Here is a 21331-nt window from a genome sequence, read left to right as displayed (position 1 = left end):
GGGTCAGGATGCGCATGCGCCACCAGGACGGGGAGGGGGGGTCAGGATGCGCATGCTTTGCCAAGGACGGGGGGGGCGTGGTTGGGAGGTCTGGATGCGCATGCGCCACCAAAGACGGTGGTGGTGGGTGTCGGGGTGCACGTGCGCCACGAAGGGCAGCCAGGGGGGTCAGGAAGCGCATGCGCCACCAAGGGCAGACTGGGGGGGGCGCTGTCAGCTTGCGCATGCGCCACGAGGGGCGGCCACTTCGTACCCAGTCCCTCTGACGGGGCCTGAGCAGAGGTGGGCGCTGGGGACAGAGCCAGGCCTGAGGACTCACCTTGACCACGGACAGCATCCCCTCGTTGGTCTGCGGGTTGGTGTGGATCTCGAAGCTCTGCCCCGGGTTTCCGTTGATGATGGTGTAGGCGGCCCTCCACGCGCCCGTGGTGGGGTCGTCCTTGTCCTCCACGGTCAAGTTCACGATGACTCCCACGGCTCCTTCCTCCACCGTCGCTTGAAACTGCACACGAGGCAGATACCGATGGTCACTATTGTGTGTGTGTTCGTGTGTGTCCTGGGACTCGAACTCAGGACTGGGTGCGGTCCTTGAGCTTTTTATTTGCGCAAGGCTGGGGCTCTACCACTTGAGCCATACTTCCACTGCCGGCTTTTTGCTGGTTAATTGGAGATAAGAGTCTTAGACTTTCCTCTGGGCTGGTTTGGAATGCAATCTGCAGAGCTCAGCCTCCTGAGTAGCTAGAATTACGGGTGTGAGCGGCAGGACCTGGCTGTCATTATTAAAACAACAAACAGAGTGGAGACTACGTACAGACCTCTTGCTGTATGCATGTTATTGGGTCCATTACACATAGCATCTAATTTAATAACTAATAGCCCAGGAGGATTGTAACTCCGCCTCTCAGATTTCCTTGGCCTTAGGTGAAGCCATGAGACTAACTAGTCTCCCACATAACCTGGGTACGGTGTTGCTGGCCAGCCAGTGGAGAAAAGGTGGTGGCTCTGAACCATCGGGGAAGCGGAAAGGAACTCTACCGCCGCATTGAGTCTTTGCATTTTTATTTACTTATGATTTTAAGCCTTTCCCACCCCAGATGCCAGATGATCTGATAACCAGAGATTGGGGATTTATAAACCAAGGGTTGGGGCTGGAAATGCCTGCCTTCTCCTCATGAAGAAGAAAACCAGTTCCAGCCCTCCCAGCTCTTGGCCTCCAACTCGTACAACTAAAAGCCCATTTGCTAAGGAAACAGAGATCAATGGTCCAGAGCCTTCTTGTACTTGTGTTTTTATTGTACTACATCTCAAATACTTGTTGTAAGTAGGTGTGGTGAAATCAATCAATAAATGAAAAATTAGCTGTCCCATGGACAGAGAATTTCATGAGCAATCATTAGCACATTTCCTTTGAGCTGGAAGCATAAAGTATTGTTCAAGTGCTTACCTCTGACACAGTATGGGTGAATAGTAATCTGTTTGCAAATATTTTATAAACAGGTTAACACCAACAAGCTGACAGCAAGAAGAAATACCTTGGAATTTCAATTAGTAACAACGCGAATGTAAAGATGATGTCAGAAAGGCCTTGTGTTCCAAAAGGAGTAATTTGAGGAATGAGGTTTCAAAAGCAGCCACAGATTAATTGACTTTCAAACCATTAATCGTGAGGCTCAATCTTGGGGCCTCAGCAGAGGGGATGGGGCGGGGAAGGAACTAATTTGTCTATCATACCTCAGCAAACCTGGATGAGTTGTTTGTCTGCCATGAAAGAGGTGCTGGAAGATTCTGAGCTGGGGTACCAGGGTGGAAAACCTCCAGTAAAGGCAGGACGCCAATGGTGCTATTGCACGGAAATGGTCCTGTGGTGACTATGCTGACTGGATTTCTCTGATTCTTGGCTAAGAAAAGTCTACTGGTCTTCTCTCTGTCCCTCCTGTCAGAAGTTTGGAATTTCTGAGCTGGAAAACTCAACTCACAGTTCTCATCCAGAGGAGAATCGCCTATGGAGCTTAAAAAAAATCCCTGGGTCCTATTTCAATTCAGTTGACCAAGGAAAGGTCTGGGAGTCAGACTTTTCTGCCCAGAAAATTCTAATACGTATTCTAGGAGTAAGAAACAGGATAAGTCCAATTCTGAGGATGGCAAGCACGTGTCCACCTGACTGCCTGTCATTGTGGCTGGACCGGGCACTCTAACTAGGTATTGGGCCTGAGTGTGGTGCAGTATTGTGATCGATTACTTCTGTCTACCCTGTGTCCAGGAGGGGCTTTGGAGACAGGTGCTCTCTAAACCCTTCAGTTTGCAGATAAAGATGGTGGCAGAGAGAAGAAAGTAAGGGAGACCCCAGTCCAAAGTCCTGTAGTGAGCCAAAGATCAGACCCGAGTCACTTGGATTCGAGTCATAGTTGCTTTCAACCAATTCTGCTACTCAGGCTCACCCTTGATAGCCATGTGCAGGCCTTCCTGTGGCTGTCCAGAGCTCTATTCCTGCCGGTCGCAGTGGACATGATCACCTAAGCTGTCTACAGGCTCTGACGCCTGTACCTTAGGAACAGGAAGGCACTCACACAGGCCTGGGGTATGCTGGACTAGAGTGTGCCGACCCCGTGCCAGGTAGAGAAGCTGTTACCTGGAATGCACGGGCGAGAAGACGGCCCACCTGTGCACCCACGTGTCACTGGCTAAGAGCACCGTACAGCTGTGATTGGAGGAGGTGGGTGACTTCCTGTCTGCTTTATCTCCAGCCCCTCCCAGGGCGCAGAGAATGAAGGAGTGGGTGATCTTAGCTAGAAGTGGGAGCAGAGAGCTGAGAAGATGTGGATGGATAAGCCATACAGGAAAGACCCTGAGGGGTGGAGTCACCAACTGATGCCTCCGTTTGTGAGAATGTTCTGGAAGGCAGGGGTGCAAGGTCCTCTCCTGTTTCCAGCCTGTCTCCAGGCTGTGTGGACTCAAGGCACTTTGCATTCATTGGCCCCTCTTGCCATAATACATTTTCATGGGCTTTAAAAATTCATTTTTATGATGTGAGGCAATTAACATTTGACTTTGAAAGTCAAATTTTCGTATGTTTTTTCTTTCTGATTTTGGAGGCCTACCACTGTGTTAATCAACCGTGCTTGGTCGAGAAGTCAACCCTGACCATTAGCTCCTACCCCATAACTGGGTCTGCAGATCTGATGAATGATGAGTAAACAAAGCCCTTTTGCAGCCATGTCTAAAAGACTCCCAACAACGAGATCTTCATGCTGCCATATCTTCTAAAGGGCTTGGCATACAACACTGGCTTAGGGTGTGAGCAAATGAACCCAAGTAGAATGGGAAGGCGATGATGTGCTCAGAGTAAACAAGCGTACTGAGTCTCCCCAGTCCTTAGAGGCAGTGAGAGGTTAACAGCCACATCTGCCTATCATCTACCCATTTGTTGTCTACCCATTATTTGTTATTATCTATCCATCTACCTGTTATCTATCCATCATCCATCCATCCACCCACCTATCCATGCACTTACTCATTCATCCATGTATATATCCACCCATCCATCCAACAATCCATTCACCCATCATGCACCCACCCACCCATCCATCCATCCATCCATCCATCCATCCATGTGTGCATCCACTCATCCATCCAATTATTACTCATCTATTCATCCATGTATCCATCCATGCATCCATCCAATTATTCATCATCCATCTATCTACCCATCCATCCATCCATCCATCCATCCTTTGTATATTACCATTCCTCTATACATCCATCCTCTAACTACTCCTCTAGGGATACACTAGTAAACAAAGCAGACATGGTATATTTTCTCATAGAGATTATAGGCTGGAAAATATATAATAAATATATACTGATGAAATTATATTAACTGCACAAGAGGCTGCACAGTTCTTGGGGGGGGGGTGTCTGTAGCAGTGTGTGGCATAGGGGAGGTATGTGAGGTAGCGTGAGCAGGACCAGCATGGAAGGATTTCCTGAGAACTGGAAGTAGAGGATGAGGTCACAAAGGTGAAGGGGAAAGAGCCCTCCTGGCATCTGGAACAGCAAGAGCGAAGGGCGGGCAGCAGGAGGAGGCTGTACGTTTGCACAACAGGAAGGAGGCTGTAGATGGACTGCACTGGGGACCAAGGAGAACTGTTTGGCTTTGGGTTGCTGAGATGGGTGGAGCCTTGTGAGCTAGGAAAAGGCATTTAGAATTTACTGTGAAAGCACAGTAAAGTCTAATCAAGGAACGAGTTTGTGTTAAATCTATTCCTAGATAATTCAGAAAAAGAAATCTTTAAAAAACACCATTCAACACAATTATGATGGTCATTGTTAAGACCATTATCTGATTCTTGCATAAACTATAAGCCAGTTTCTTTGAGTATCCATTTAGAAACTCATTATTGCTTAATTAAACACTCATTCTATTAATTCTATTCAATGTTTTAACTCCATTATGTGATTCACGAATGGAAAATTAAATAGATTAAAATGAAATAGTACCATTTTACATTTCTATAGCGATGTTCACTTTGTGATTTAAAAACAATAGACAGACATTCATTTACCAAAGCACAGCAGAAGGAATTATGGATTGTAACATTACTTCCTTTAATTAGGAAAAAAAACAAAGTTACTTTTCTGTCAAACTGCGTGTAAATCAAATACCAGATGTAAAACCTATTTTCGCACCACCATCGTGGGCCACGGGCTGAAGCACGCCAGCCCTTTCAGTCTGGAAGCGAATCACTTCATTCTCTCTTTGAGAAGGTAGGGTGAGTGACAGGACAGACAATTAGGAAGTGGGCTGTCTGGTCTGGACACAGAGGTCTCCATCAGGGAGAAGAGAGAGGGACGTGGATTTTTTTTAAACCAGCATACATTAATTGTGCAAAGGAATGAACATCACTGCGACATTTACACTCATGCATATGCCATGTAACACATGTGTTACATGTGTTACATGACATACCTTGTACCTTGTCTTGCCAATCCTCTCCCTAGATCCCCTTCCCAGGAATCTGGGGTGAGGTCTGGAGGTTAGTCTGGGAGGGGGATATGACAATGAGTATCCTTGCCCATCTGGAGAGCTGCAGCTGGGGAGAAGCCACGGCAGCTACCTTTATGAGACTGTACACACACAGGCTCCACCTGCTGGCACCTGCTGGCACCTGGAGACCTGGCTCTCAAGCTGTCGGCCCTGGAGTCTCACAGAACTAAGAGTGAACTTGAAAAGCTAGGGTGTCCTCATCTGGACCATGGTTTTGCAAGATTACAGGATGAGTAAGAAAGATTTCTGTGCCTACGTTCTGTGTGTGAGGATGAGAGATCACTGGAAATCTAACCAGCAAACACTTTTACAAGTCTATGTTTACACAGAGGATACCACTTATTGGAAGAATCTAACCTCTTGCTGACAGTCTAATGGCCGAAGACTGTGGTTGACATAAATAAGATAATCCATTTAAGGAGCTTGGCGCAATGCCTGGCATATATATATATATATATATATATATATATATATTTAGTATGGAGTCGATATTTGTTAGCAAGGATAATGAGGATAGATTTTGCTCTGTATAACATGAAATTCTTACTAATAAATTGGACCATGTGGTTCAATCCCCTATGACTCTTTCTATTCTTGTCACCGTCAACTTTATAATGAGGTTATTTGTGTGTGTAGCTTACATCCCTGGCTTGGAATATGTGCATGAGCACCCCATGTTCATGCTCGTTCACCCCCGTCTCGTTCTGACAATAGGCCTTTGTCTCCACAGCAAATGATGATAATCTACAGTGCCCTCATTTGGAAGGTCAGCTGGACCAGGTACCTGGATCCCTTCTGTCTATAATTAGGACTGGCCTCAGGCTAGAAAGAGGAAAAGAACCCATTTTAATAAGTATTCATTCTGTATGTGCTGCTTGCTCGGGACTGTCAGACACAGCAAATGAAGGGGGGCAGCATTGCCCACCCTGAACACCTCCTTTCACTGTGCACTTTGCATACTATGATATAGCCATTTTCTCTCATTTCTGTAATTCCTTAATTTCATAAAAATCCCAGAGTCATTTTTCACAGAAACAGATAAACCAGTTCTAAATTCTTCTGGGCTTATATGATCCTTCTCTCTCTATGAATATATATTCTTTATGATTGAGTAATACTCCATTATGTATGCGTGTATGTGCATGTTTGAATGTAAGGAAGAATGAATCAGCCAGAATAAGAAGAAATATCTCATGTTCTCTTTCACATGGAGAATCTAGACAAAAAGGGAAGAAAGAAAGAAAGAATGGCAGGCACAGTTTGGAGAGGAGGAGGGTGATAGAGAGGTGAGGAGGGGGGTGGTTATGAGAAAAGTATTTTACGTGCATGGGTACAACAGAGGAGTGACACTCATTAAAATTGGTTAAGAAGATAGAAAGGGGCCAAAAGAGAGAGAGAGAGAGAGAGAGAGAGAGAGAGAGAGGGAGGGGGGAGAGAGAGAGAGAGAGAGTAAGGGAGCAAATTTATCAGTGCACAATCACACACATTTATGGAAACATCATCAGTGCACAATCACACATTTATGGAAACACACATCATCAATGTATAATCACACACATTTATGGAAACGCCACAAGGAAAATCTCTTTTGTATTAATACGTGCTAATAGGAGTCATTCAAATAAATGAAAATTAAAACACACACACACACACACACACACACACACACACACACACACACACACACACACACACACACCAAAAGGGCTGGCGCATGGCTCAAGAGGCAGAGTGCTTGCCTAAACTCTCATGAGGCTATGGCTTCAATCTACAGTACTGCAAATAAGTAAGTAAACAAATGAATAACATTGACATAAAAGTGTCAAGAAGTAGAGAATGTAGAGTTCTAAGTAAGATGGCCTTAGATGGGCCTGAAAATGCTATTAGATGTGGTTGCCACCAGGAGCCCCCTGAAGCTGTGTCATGGAGGTAGCATGGGCTGCTCTGGGCAGCTGTCGGGGTGACCGGACCCAGAGCTGGCCAAGCTGGGTCTACTGGGAAAAATGGAGGGATATTTCTGTGATTAGGACCCACCGGGGTCTCTGACTGGTTTCTGAGTCCTGCTCAGATCTCTGGGGTTCCCCTGGGGTCCCCATGCCTGCCGCCAGCCTTATGTTCACTCCAGCCTCCTCCGGTGAGTCTCCGCTCCCGGCTGCCATGAAGCCCTGGGAGAATAGCTCTGCAAGATGTCTGCTGATCTCATAAGGCGAGGGTGGCCTCCTGATGCGGATTTGGGTGGCCTGCACGTTTCCCTAAGTATCTCCCCATTTATCCTTACCTCTTGCTGTGGAAAATGTCCAAGGTTCATACAAGTGGACAGAGTGAGCCTTGGGGGTTCCCAAGTTTTCTGCCATGACCTTCTGCCATCTCTAGCCCTGACGCATGTCTGTGCGCTGTGGGGCAAACCCAGCGGTACCCCATCATTCCATCTATAAATATTTCAGCACATGTCTCTAAAAGATAAAGACTCTTCTGGAGAAACGTGATCAAAGTCTTTCTTGATCCACCTAACATTGATTTTTTTTTTTTTTGTAATGACAAGGTCAGTGTTTTTCTTTTGTGCCAGATCCTTGGGTGACATTTTGTGCACTGTCTCTGTTACGCTAAGACAGGGTGGGAGGGTCTCTGCTACGGGACGTTTATACCAAGGCCTGCCAAACACCAGCGGTGTCACCAACGTTTCCTCCTGCGTAAGGCCGCCTTCCATTTGTACATGGGTGAGGGAATGCAGACCCTAACTTGGACACCATTCAACAGCAACAAGAGACAAAAGCTCAGCAAGAAAGACACACGGCCCCATGAAGGATGCTCTCTGAGACTCACTGGTGTCCTCGGCAAGGTGGTACTCGATCACAGAACTGACCTCACCAGCTCCCTTGGGGAGCTCGAGGCTCCCAGCCCCAGGGAGCTGATGAAGCAAATACTCCCTTAGCTCAGCACAGCTTTGTAGACGGAGGGTCTGTGTGTGTAAGCTTGTTTTTGGGGAGGAGCCCCTTCCAGCGAGAGGAATAACCAAGAGTCCCCCCACCTCCTGGCTCTACAGGGGCCAGAAGAGAGCTGCCAGAGAAGGAGGCCAGACCCATGGCTTCCCTGGCCACCTGCTGTTCTCCGTTCCTCCCAGGATGAGCTTCCTGCAAGGCATTGTCACCGGTTGACTACAGACACGTAGCAGGTGCTCAGTGAGTGGCGTTCCTGCTTTCCAGGGGGCACACCTGCTAACAACTCTCTTCCTTGTCTACATGAGTGTGCCTTCTGAAGACTCTCAAGTCAGCCAAACACAGACACGTACACATTTGCCAGACTACAGAATAAAAGCTCAGGAAGAAGAGGCGCAAAGAACAAAACATTTTTTTCCCCTCTCTACAAAACAAAATGAAACACAGGGTCCTCACCCCAAAGTCACACGGTTTGACAGTGGCTTCCTTACATTCCTGAGAACCAAGGGAGGGGCAAGAATCTACCCATAAATCTGATGTTTTCCTCTCAAGAATAATCATGTATGCTGCCCAAGGAACCTGATAATTAGATTTGTTCTGTTTTGTATATTAGAGTTCTTGCCTAAGATTTTGTCTGGGCTGGGAGGTGGGGGGCGCTGGGAGGAGGAGGGAAAAGCAAAAGCAAAAGCAAAAGTTTGCTGTTGAAAAAGGAGTCTGAAAATCCCTGCCTTAGGCAGATATTGAAATAAATATTACATTAGATGGTGGGAGAAAAAAATGAAAGCATGAGCACAGAGCCTTTCTTTTCCTGTGAAAGCTCTGGATGCGTTGTTTCCTGCTCTTCCTTCTCTCCTTCACTCCAGTTTTTCTCCTTTAAAGAGAAATGAAAGGAAATGCAAAACACATTCACCAAGATAATTGAAAATAGTTTAATTTTGAGGAGCAAAGCCATTTTCTGTGGCATTTGGCCACACAGATTTGAATGGGGGGGGAGAACAGCCATTTTTTTTTAAAGCAATCCTAAGAATCATATGGTCTGCTCTAAGGACATTGGAGTTGGGTTTATGCAACTCTGCATGCATGGGTAAATTCATGATTTGCAAGTGTCTGTGTAGTCCTGAATGCAGACTGCACATGAGGATCACATGACTCGGGGGTTGCATTTTCAGACTTCCTGGCCGGGCAGGGAGGCCCAGGTATTCGCATTTCTCACTGCCTGTGATGAGGCTAATCAACAGCTGAGAACAACTGTTTGAGCGACCACCAGAGTCACCGAAGCTGACTATGGTCAACATCACAATGACCTTGGTGATGAGATGACCTTGAACATGTGCTGGGGCCTCACAGGTGGAAGGCACCAAAGGATTCCCTGTGGGGAGCCAGGAGGACCCCAGGGTTCTCCGCACAGGGCCAGTGAGACACAGGTTCCTGTGCGACCCCAGGGCTGTCTCTGGGCCTCATCTCTATCTGTGACTGCTTACTTTTCACAGCTGAACCTCCTCCTTCATCAGCCTCCACCCTCCGTCTCCAAGCTCCCATCCAACAGGCTTTCCAGCAGCGGGGGAGTCTGCTTCTCCAGAAGGTGGGCCGCATGGAGGGAGCACCGATTCTCAAAGGATCCACTTTGAAGCTGCTGTATCTGGCGGCCGTCTTTGAATCTTTGGATAGGCTCTAAGCCTGAAGCACTGCTTTGCAGGCCAAAGAGGGACTTGGAGCTCAGGGGAACCTCTTGCCCGGCCTCTGTACCTAACAGCTTCTGCAAGAGAACCAGAGGCAAGAACCCTGAAAAGCAATAGCCTGTCTTCCTGGCAGTATGTAGAGAAGTCTTATGCATCTAAATAATGCTACTCATCACTCCCAGAATATGGTGGCCAGACACCTTGCTTAGGGACAATGATAACTCTGCAATGAAACTGCAGATTGTCTCATGTTAAGATGACATGGCAAATCACCCATTCGGCCATCTTTCCAACAAGCCCGGCTTGCAGCCTCTTGGTCTAACTGTATCATTTTGCTATTACGTGCCCAGGGTTGAAACCTTGTCTGATCATGTGACTCAAACAAAGCTGGACGAAGGGCTCTACATTGATTGTACCTGCCAGTCCCAGATTCTAGAACCTAGGATCCCCAAGGCCTTCAAACCAGTAATATTGTCAAATCCCTGAAGACTTGTTGGGGAGAGGAGACTCGATCACACTACAAGCAGAGGACAGTTGAAGGCGCTACATCCCTGGGCAAGACTGTCTTGGTCTGGTTGACTTTTCTCTCCTCATGGCTCCCTGGGTCACGCCCCAGCTCTAGCAATTCTAGCTCTTGCTCAGTTGCCCTCTGGAGCACTTCTGGCTCCCACCTCTGCTGGGGTGCCCTGGGCCCTGACATCTCCACACCCCCGCCTCCGATCCAGGATAACCGGGACAGGTCATGCCAGCCTCTTATACCCACGTGTCTAACCGGCACCTTGAAATGATCACAGTCAAAATGGAGGTCATTCTACCTTGCACCTCCACAGGAGAGCCTTCCCCTTCCCTCCTCACCTCTGTCAGCAAATCGTACCACTCAGTTTGGGGGTGCTGGTGCTGGAAACCCCGGGCCCATCCCTCATCCCCTTCCTCCTCACCTGACACTCCCAGTCCACCTGCCACAACTCAGGGGAGGAACCCCGTGTTTTGATCATGTTTGTTTACCCTTTGGTGGACATTTTTAGCTGCTGTGAACGGTGCTGCTGTCTATGTGCACGTGTCTTCATCCCCTGGGGAACATGTCTGGAGGGGGGGGCTGTACAACTCTGGAGAGGCCCGGGGCGAAGGGCGACTAAGTGTTACCACAACGAGGAGCCTCTTTCTTCTCCGTGTCTACAGCCCACTGCTCAGGTCAGTGCGGGAGCCGCAGTCCCCAGAGCCCGCGAGAGGACAGGCCCCTCTCTGCCCATCCTGCTAGCTACTGAAGCACATCCTTCCTTCGGCTCCCGAGCTGTGGGGAGAGCGGTACACTTGGATGGGCTCTGGATGCTAACACCCCAGTACAAATGAGGGCGCGAGAAACCTTCAGCTTTCATTACGAGGGATTTGGGCAAATTCATACACGGAATTGACTTACAGCTTCTAATTTGTATTTAAATCCCAAATGTCTTAGTCAGGAGAAACAGCTCTAAATCCATTGTCTGTGTTTGCACCATTGATTCTTGTTTCAAATAGACCCCATGGGTCCAATTGTACTTCCCACGGGCTCTTTCAGGAATCCCTTCCACAGAAGCGGACGGAAGGGCCAGGCAACACGGAGACCTCGAGGGGAGAGAAGACTGATGAGCGGCCTTCCCCTTGGGAAGCAGGTGCCATGATGGAGGGAGGGCTGGGCAAATCACTCTGCTCCCAGGGTGGTGCGGCATGACTTAAGTCTGTGTGTGTGGGAGAGAGGTGGCCGGAGGGCAGCCCAGGAAAGCAAGGCATGTTTCCTGTGTCAGCAGCTCTCTTGCATTGGCTGTGTGATCTCTGGTAACTGTCTCAACCTCTTTATGTCTTAATTTTCCTCTTTGCGCACTGGGGATGATCTTGTAGGATTATGACATGAAACTAGCATGCTTACAAAATGCCTAGAGAGTCCCAGCACGTAAGAAACGACATGACACGTACTGCTACCACGAACCTGAGCACCATGAACAGATACGGATGGCGCTGTTGTAATGGAGTCATGTTAGTAAGGAACCTGGACAAAACAACACTTGGCTCTTTTGAGAATCTTTTTGTTACAACAGCTTCGTCTCCCACAGAATAATATTCCTGCCATTGGAATGGGGTTGCTTTGTGGTGTAAGCTTCCTAGGGCTGGATGTCACTTGTCTCTATGAGCCTCCTGACCGGTATCTATATTGGGTTGTGGGGTCTGGGCGCTGTCCCTGCACTCTTCAGCTCAAGGCTAGTGTTCTACCACTTGAGCCACAGCGCCACTTCCGGTTTTCTGGAGGTTTATTGGAGATAAGAGTCTCACAGAGTTTCCTGCCTGGGCTGGCTTTGAACCACACTCCTCAGACCTCAGTCTCCTGAGTAGCTAGGATGACAGGCATGAGTGTACTGGTGCCCAGCTCCTAATTATATTCTTAATCCAACTTCAGGGTCACTCAGCCTTACCACGAACTGTATTTTGGGGGTGGACAATTACTCGTTACTGGGCGCTGTCCTGGGAACTGGGAGGCTCAGCAGTGTCTTAGGGTCTAACCCATTGTTAGTTGTCACAAGCAAAAATGTCTCTAGACACTGCTAGATATACGTGACTCCATGTGTCTATGTGTGTGTGTGTGCACACATACATGTACACGCGATCCTACCTAACCCATGTCTGCCGGTGGCTCCTATAAACCCGTGCCCTCAGGACCTTCGCCCCCAGGGCCCCCAGGACAAGATTAATTGGTACTCCCTGCCAGCCTCACAGGAAAACAGAGAAGCAATACAGTCATATGAGAGCGGGTAACTGAATCAGGCATCACCAGAAATACGTCCAAGGGTAAAACTACAGGCTATGATTATGGTGAGAATTATTGACGTAGTCTTCATCACCCTACAATTTTTGAATTAGCCAGTGGTGATAAGGGAGAAAGCTAGCTCTCCTTGCGTTCTGTTCTTACTGTGCAGTACACATAGTTTCTGCCTGGGGACGCTTGGTGGGCCATGCAGTGACCGCTAGAGCAGGGGCCTCAGGGCCAGGGTCCCCTGAGGAAGGGGGGTGGCCGAGGATGCAGTCCCGGGCGAACCCACGGCCTCAGAACAATGGAAGACGGTGTCTTCCGTGGGTCCAGTGAGGGCTGTGCTGTGCCTGTGCGAAGCTGGTAGAATGACGGTGCAGGGTGCGGGGTGCGGGGTGCGGGGTGCGGACCTGTTCTCCGCTCCAACTTTCCCCACAATGTGTTTCTGAGGCCTGCGGCCGCTGTCTGCCTTTGAGCTGGTTGTAGATGCAGGCAAATGCCCCCCATCGTCCACCGACCTGTGCACTAGGTCCCAGGGGACCAGAGTGCCTGCACTTTGGACAAGTCAGCCCCAGACCCTCTGCTCGGTCTCAGCAGCTGACCCTGGGCTACAGCGCCCCCCGCAGGAGGGAAACTGTGAGCCCCTCTCCTAGTCTTGTCTGTATCCTAGCCATCTCTTCCTGCTCAAGGCTCCACCCCTGAATCCTTTTCCTGGCTGCCCCTTGGTGTCCAGCCCCTGCCGGACCCCATTTACAAAACACGTTACCCTTCCAATGGAAGGAACAACTACCTGGGTAACAAAGCCACGCCCGCGGCCCCCCCCCACCCAGCTCCCTCACTCAAGGCTGGCTGGTTCTCACCTCTGACCTTGCCGGTAAGGAGTGTTAAGTGTAGTGAGAGATGTTACAGAGTGGGAAGCACAAAAAGAAGCATTGCGATCTCCCTTGCAAGCACGGAGCAATGCAATTGGTCACTTGGAGAGGTAATTAGGGTGGAAATCCCTTTTCAGGTCTGAATGAACAGGCACCCAGGGACTGCGGGTGGAGCACACAGTCAAGTCTGCCACACACCTTCTAGTAGCATCCCGGTTCCCTTTGCCTGCCACCCTACTCCTGGGGTTGGGGAGACAGGGTGCTCCCAGGTAACAGGCAAATCCAGGCTTTGCCAGTGTTTCAGTATTCCCAGGTATCTATGGCAGTAGAAAGAGAGACAGGAACTTTCCACGTCAAGAGGAGGCCTTGGGTCTCCACAGTCACGGATCCCTGTGACTGCGGGTGGGGGGTGGGGCTGGGGACGGGAGGGGGCAGGGGACAACTCTGGCAAGGCTAGGGTGCCAGGCATTATCCCTACCAAAAAGCCCAATCTTTTTTTTTGCCACAGTTTCTAAAATTTAAAATTTCACAAAGTAAAAATGACCCTGTAAAGCCTTTAGAAGATCTCCGTGGAAGGTTCTAGCACCGTGGGGGAGGTGTTCTGCTGTGTGACCAACTCATGGCTTGTTCTGGGGCCCAATGCATGAAAAATGCACACATGACCCCGAGCGCACACAGCAAGTCTGCTCATACGCTGGGGTCAGACATTTCACTTTAGAGTTTGTAAAGGGAAAACCAGGCACTCTACCAACATGCCTGCTGATGGGGCGGGTGTGTGTGTGTGGGGGGGAGGCGCTGGGTGGAAGGGTGAAACACAGCATAGAGCCATGAAAATGGATGAGGTAGTAAATTGTTTGGCATTATCGATCAAAAGGGAAATCTATTGTATCAGATGATGGAAATGCCTTGGGCTCACTTAGTGGAAATAAAATGTGTTAAGTTAATGAAATCTAGAGAATGCTGGCCATTCGAGGGGCACATTTGAAGGCAGAGATGAGATAAAAGGGAAGGAATTTCAGGCCTTTGCTCTTCAGCTGCAATTTACTGAGAGGAAGGGAGGGGCTGGGCCCCGCTGACTGTTCACCCAGCTGCCCTGGGCACAGCCCCTCCATAGATATGTCCTATGGACAGTCTCTAAGGGGTGGGGTGATATCTGTCTGGGGAACCCTGTTCAGAGGAGTTGGGTAGAGTGTGTGGGGATAGGGGACTCAGAATCCATTCTTTCTGATCGCCATATTCTGGTTCTGAGAATTATCTCCAATTCCTCCACATGATGGTGAGTTCTTCTGTTCTTTGCAACGCCAAAGAGAGGCCAAGCTCACCCAAAACCACACGGCAAACACCAAAGGGTAAAGAATAAAAAGAACAAGAAGGCATTGTCACCATGTGGCAGGCACCAGGTTAAACTCTGTGCACCGTATCTTCACCCGGACTGAAGAAATAAGGAATATTATTTCTCTGTCTTACAACAGATGATTAAGGAAATAAAAATCCCAATATAGCATGGTCCCAGATTTGCAACTTGGCACGTCCCAATGGAACAAGAAGCTGGCGTTATCCAGCCCAAGCGTCGATAGCACTCACTCCCAGGTACAGGAGCACATTGACCTGTTCTGCTGGATGCTTTTATATCATGTTTCCATTCAAAGTGTGTTGAAGAGAAAGCTCTTTTGCAAAAGTACTTCTGGAAAGGAAGAACGAAATGGGAGGGATCACCACATTTGATGCTTGGCCTTCTGTCTCTCTGCAGTGAGGAGGGGCAGGCAGAGGTGGAAGGGCAGAGAGAGAAACTGCGGCAGACCTGTACAAATGTGCTCAAAGGGTTATAATATAATATGCACAATATGTATATATGTATTTATTCATAGTGGCAATTGTGTGGTTAGAAGAGTGGTTTTTTCTAAGGTGGCCCTGGAGAAATTGTACACCCATTGGCAAATAACCTCCTCTTGATCAAAAGTTAATTAAAAATGGATCTGGGTCTTAATTGCAAAACACAAAACAAAAATATTAACTTTTGGAACAGGATAAAATCTTAGCACCTATGGCTAGGCAAAGAACTTTACAGTTGACCCCCCAAAACACAGTCTATACAACAAAGTGTAGATGGTATTTTATCAAAATTAAAACAAAACAACACAAACTTAGCCAGCACCACTGGCTCACACCTGTAATCCTAGCTCCAAGGATCTCGGTTCAAAGCCAGCCTGGAAAAGAAAGTCAGTGAGACTCTGCCTCTCATAAACTACTCAGAAAAAGCTGGAAGTGGTCCTGTGGCTCAAGTGGTAGAGTGCTAGCCTTGAACACAAAGAGACTCAGGGACAATGCATGGGCCCTGAGTTCAAGCCCCAGGACCAGCAAAAACAAAAAACAAACAAAAACCCAAAACCAAAACCCCGAAATAAAAAACCCAAACCCCAAAACTTTTGTTCTGTGAATTACCATAGTAAGAAGATAAAAACACAAGGCACAGACTGAGAGGCAGAGATGGGAGGCTCAGGTCTGAGGCCAGCCAGGGCAAAGCTATTGTGAGGCTCTAAGTGGAAAACAAACTAAAAAGAAAAAAAAAAAAGGAGGGCGTGGCTCAAGGGGTGGAGTGGTTAATTCAGTGAGAGGCCCTGAGTTTGATTCCAAGTGCTGAACAAACAAAAGCAAAAGCCACACACAGAGGAAAGCAAAACAACAACCATCCAAAAAACCCACCCCACCAACCCCACTCCCGTCAAGCTGTGCAAAGCAATATTCTCCAATGTGCGTTTTAACTGTGAGTAAGCACTCTGAGCCTTGGCGCCGGGGCCTTTCCAAAGGTTGTCAGCCATTGCCACGGGCAGGGGTGCAGGCCCACCTGCTCCAGGAGTGACGGGAGAGCTGCAAGCCAGCCCCCAGAATGCGGGCTGGAAGCCGACAGCCCTCACAGACCCACCGCTGGCCTTAGACCGTCTCCACCGCGCCCTCCCTGCTACCCTGGGGGAGGGCGGTGGGGTGGGGAGAAGAACTCAGACTGGATTTCTGTCATGGTTGCAGTGTTGGGAGACGGTCTTGCACCAGGGTAGACAGATGTTCTACCACCGAGCAATCCCGCAATCCCAAACTAGGCTTGTGCTGAAATAAATCAACAAACGGGACCCACCTCCCCTGTAGCCTTTCTCTCTGTCCCGTCCTCTGGGCTTGCTTTCTTCTCCCCAGATTTGGTCTTCCAGGAAACCATGGACCAGAATAATTGGGGGTCATTATTTTAAACCTCCTTTCCAGCTGGGACATGGTGTGTATTGATCTTTCCTAGAGATTCCAGGGGCTGATTCTGGGTTTCTAGGCTTCAGGCCCTGGACCCTTGGCTTGGTCAAGCGGAGATGAAGAGGTGCAGGCTCGTCACCCTACCAGGAGTTGGTGGCAGGAGCTCTGGGGGTCAGGGGCTGCTTTGGTCAGGGAATGGTGGTCTGTGCACACGGACGGTTCTGCCAGGAGCTGTTCTAGAACATTCCAACTGCCCCTCGCCAGCGATTTACAGCGCAGGGCTGACAAATGGCTCTTTGATGGCTCCTGAGGAGCGCCCCTCGGCGCCCCTTCCCTGCACGGCTGCTGGCGGGGAGGTCGCCCCGAGCAGCCGTATCTCCGCTAAATGAAAGAACTCCATCATTTTTATCTTTCAGAGACCAGGAAAAATCACCTGGCAACATGTAAGAGAAGAAAAAATAAGCTGGGTTTGAAATGGTGGGGTGATCACACAGCACAAGCAAACGAAGTTAGCATGATGCTTTCCTGCCAGCACCAGGACCAGAGAAAGGAAAACAAATACACACAGACACACAGACACAAACACAGACACACACACACCCCTCCCCCACCAATCAGAATCTTATTAAAACTCCAAACCCCGAGACTCAGATTGGCAGATTTCCATGCCAACCTAAAAAAACAAAAAACAAACAAACAAAAAAAACCAACCTCGAACAAGTTTTACTGCCCAGTTACGTTAGGATCTCATAAACGGAATTCTTCCAGGAGCAGGCTTGTGCCAGATGACACGAGGGTGTCAGCCTGAACCCTTTCCAAGTGACACACATTGATTGCACTCTCTGGCTACAGAATGCCTTCCTTCCTTTCCCAAGAGCCTGCCAGCAAACACAAGACCCAGGAGGAGGGAGGACAGAGAGTAGCCCTGCGATTCCAGCCCGCATGACAGGGCAGGGACCAGACTCTGGGATGCCATGAACACCGTGAGAGCTGCTGTCTGAAACCTTATGCCAGGCACTGTGCTTGCGATGCACTAGGACCTTAGCATTGAAATGCTCTGATGGACTTAATCCTTCCTATCCTGTCCAATCCCGTTCTATATGTATGGGTATTGGGGTATAAACGTAGGACCCTGGCACTATCCCGTAGCTTCTTCTGCTGAAGGGTTGTACTCTACGTCTGGTTTTTTGGTGGTTCATTGGAGATAAGAGTCTCATGGACTTTTCTGCCCGGGCTGGCTTGGACTTGTGATCCTCAGATCTAAACAGCTAGGATTATAGGCATGAGCCACTAGTGCCCAGCTTCTATTAACAGGCCAGTTCTCAGAGAGGTCAAATCATGTGTGTAAGCCCATACGGTGACAACACATAGGGATATAAAGCAGGTATAAGGTCAGCCTGTAGGTCTTCGGCACTTGTTTAAATATCCGGTTAATTATTAATGGCCTTCCCCCAGCAGACAACATAGCATGCCAGAAAGAAGGGTTCTGTGGGGGTTGTAAGAAGAAGGAAGTTGAAGAACCTTTCAGTAACTGACAACAGGTTTTAATGGATGGTTCTAGAATGCCTTATGTACCGCACAGAGGCCAGGCTTTGTATGTTGTCTTGCTCACGGGACTTGGGGCCATCATCCACGGAGATGGCCGAGGAGTTTTCCAATCAGATGCTGGGTGTTCCCTCCCTTGCTCTCATTGAGTAGCCTTGAAGAGATGGGATTTAAATTATGTCGAGAATATTAGCTGAAAGTGAATGAAGTGAAGAGCAGACTTCTCGTTTATGTCCCCAGGGTGATAAACGAGGGAGTGTGATTTTTTTTTCTAAGGCAAAGAAAATGGAAAACCAACGTGGACTTCAGACACATGAGAAATAGCTTATGAATTTAGATGATAGCTCGGCAGAAATAAATTGTACATCTGTTCATTCATTTTAATAAAGTGGAGAAGGTGCCGTGATGCTTGGGCCCACGGAGAGCCCTGGCTTTTTAAAAATTATGATCCTATAATAGTAGCATTAAAATTTGTAATGTAGCCAGCACTTTCTGAATTGGAGGGAAAAATTCGTTTATGAAGTAAAAAGTTCAGGCTTTGGGACGGAAATGGGAAAAGTGCCATTTTTCTTAGTCAGCCACGAATCAGTCCTGGGAGAATTCCAAAGCATCTTCACCATCAACTATGTTTTCAAAATCTTAGGAGAAAGTTTTCAGCCTGCTCACCCCACTTCCCTGGGTAATCTCTAGCTAGGTAAACTGTGCAGATGTGAGAAATACATTTAACTAGCTCTGCTATTTCTGATGTGAACTGGCGGTACTGCCTGTGTGAGGACAATTACAGATTAATATTTCCATCAGAAACGAATCTGGTCTGTTACAAACACAAAAGTCATTTTTACTCAATAGCAGAAACATCAAGATGAGAGCTTTTATAGGCTGGCAATTACCAGTTACCATGAACATTTACTCATTCAACAGCGAATATTGAGTTTCTTATTATCTGTGCTCCCCGTGTTGATTTGGCGAAAGTGTAACAATTCTGATTGTAGGTTTCCTGCTGTCTTGAAACCCCAGAAGGGTTATTAAAAATTTTTTTTTAAAAAAGAAGGCAAGTATTAAGCTCATAGAAAGCTTTTAGACAGAGTGAGCAATTTCAGTTTCATCACACAAATCAGCTGCTTTAGTGTTCGGATAGGAAAGGGGAACAAATAGTTCAGTAAAGTGTGCTGGCCCCAGGTAGCACAGGTTTAAAAATTGAGGAGACCCCATGTTGCCTTTGTGAAACCCTCGAAGGGCTGTGGAGCGCGTGCTTTCCCCCATCACTTAGCAAAGACAATACAGATTGTGAAGAGGCCGTGATTAGTCGCAGAACCGAGGGCTACTTCCTATTGTTTTAGGTCGGTGTATACCCAAAGAGGACCCAAATCTGCCCAGCTTTGTGGGGTGCTGGACTCTCAGAGGTTACCTGGATCAAAGGGTCTCACCAGTGGCTCACTGGTGAAGAGATAGAGCAGAGATATGATGAAAGTAAAAAAAAATTAAGTAAACTTTCCAAATTCCTTGTGGACTGTGGTATGGGCCTGGGTTCTGTCCTTGGGCTTTTGTGTTTAAGGCTGGAACTCAGCACTTGAGCCATGGCTCCACCTCCAGCTTGTAATTAACATTTTTTAAAAAAGGCCAATTTAGAACTGTAATTCCTCAGACCACTTCTGTTTGTCTTGTCTATCTATCCGTCCATCCAGCTATCCGTCCATCCATGCGTGCATTCATCTATCCTCTGTGTCCAGTCTCTCCAGTTCCACTCCTGGCAGTGGGATCCTGAGATTGATGAGCTGACATTCACTGGAATCATGAAGAATCAGCCGAGGGCCATGAGCACAAGACAGGTGGCAGGTGTCAGGATAGCCCAACAGAGGGGGTCCACAGAGCCCGGGGCGGGGGTGGGGTGGGGGGGACTTGCTTCCTCATCCCAGTCTTCTTCCTAGCATGCATAGCTGGCACCTCCAGGTTCCTCCGGCCTCTCCCACCGCAGGGCTGCTCCTCTGAGGAGAAATGCAGCCTCATTCTCGTATTCTCCATCTCAGCCGGCGTGACAGGCACAGGGAGGCCACAGAACATGTCTGCCGCATTAAATCAAGTCCAGCAAAGCGCTTTCTTTGCGGGCAACTCTGCCAGCAGGGCCCGGCGCCTTTGGGAACCCCTCTGAAGCCATGGTTTCAGGCAGCTCCCATTTGGCCCTGGTTAATTCAGCCAGAATCAGGCAGCCCGCTGGTTGGTGACTGCCGGGCCTCACAGGCCTGGAGCAGCTGGAGGGGTGACTTGGGGGCAGGGAAGGAGGTGCAGGGCTCCCTGAAGTCTGGATGTTGGGAGCAGATTCGCTGGGCAGGGGCTGCCTCCTCGGTCTGTACCAGGCTTATACTATCCCAGCTCCCAGCTCCGGTGTGCCCCAGGATATGTTCACAGGCTGTTTTCCCTGCCCAGACTGAGCTAGCCTGGTAGCAAACATAGACCCATAGAGCCAAGAGGTAGAGATGAGTAATTACTTTGTGTCTGGCACTGCCATGCCTTGCCAGGGGACGTAGCTGACATTCCCAGGCTGCTGTTCTCTTAGAGGGCATTTGCAAATCCTCTGAATTTATGTGTACACCGTCCCCCCCCACCCCAACCCCTGCGCCTTTCCTATCCGTCCTTTACCCTGAGCCTCACGAAGACAATCATCTTTACCTCTCCGGCTTTCGGCTCACAGCCTGGGGTTGATAGGCTGTAGTCAGAGGATGAATGAAAGGGTCCAGGCCGCTTTCAACCCCATTAACTCAGAAGGAGACTGGCGAACTCCACCAAGCGCGTTATCTCATGAATAATTACGGAGCAGCAGTGGCCGCAACCATAAATTTAAAAAGATTTAAGCACTGTTCTGTGGGGATGGCAGGCTGATGTAAGAGTGACCGGCGGTGACATCTGGGGGTGAGCAGCCACGAAGCAAAGGTGCCGGGTGGTCAGGGGAAGGCCCAGCGGTCTCCTCTGCAGCTGGCCAGAGCAGAGGGCTTCCAGGTGTGGTGCGGGCTGGCGTGTGTCATCTCACATTGCTCCATTTCCAGCACAACGGCCCTCTACTTCTGAGTTTCTCCTCATTCCCCACATTGCATCACGGAGGTAGTGATGTTGCATGCTTAGAATTAAAACAGATGTTCAGCTGGGTGCTGGTGGCTCACACCTGTCATCCTAGCTACTCAGGAGGCTGAGATCTGAGGGTCGTGGTTTGAAGCCAGCCTGGGCAGAAAAAAAGAGGAGGAGGAGGAGGA

At 48.7% G+C, this 21331-nt stretch overlaps 1 protein-coding gene across 1 annotated transcript in view; it reads right to left on the bottom strand.

Annotated features, from left to right (window-relative positions):
• Positions 1–21331, bottom strand: part of Cdh13 (cadherin 13) — a 739646-nt gene that overhangs the window by 49309 nt on the left and 669006 nt on the right. The window contains exon 9 of the mRNA XM_013013008.1: positions 320–502. Coding sequence (XP_012868462.1) covers positions 320–502 — 183 coding nt within the window. The remainder of the gene's footprint in view (positions 1–319; positions 503–21331) is intronic.

This window comes from Dipodomys ordii, unplaced genomic scaffold (genome assembly GCF_000151885.1).
Source record: "Dipodomys ordii isolate 6190 unplaced genomic scaffold, Dord_2.0 Scaffold18, whole genome shotgun sequence".
NCBI classification, from domain to species: domain Eukaryota; kingdom Metazoa; phylum Chordata; class Mammalia; order Rodentia; family Heteromyidae; genus Dipodomys; species Dipodomys ordii.
This window is presented reverse-complemented; position numbering and strand designations above follow the sequence as displayed.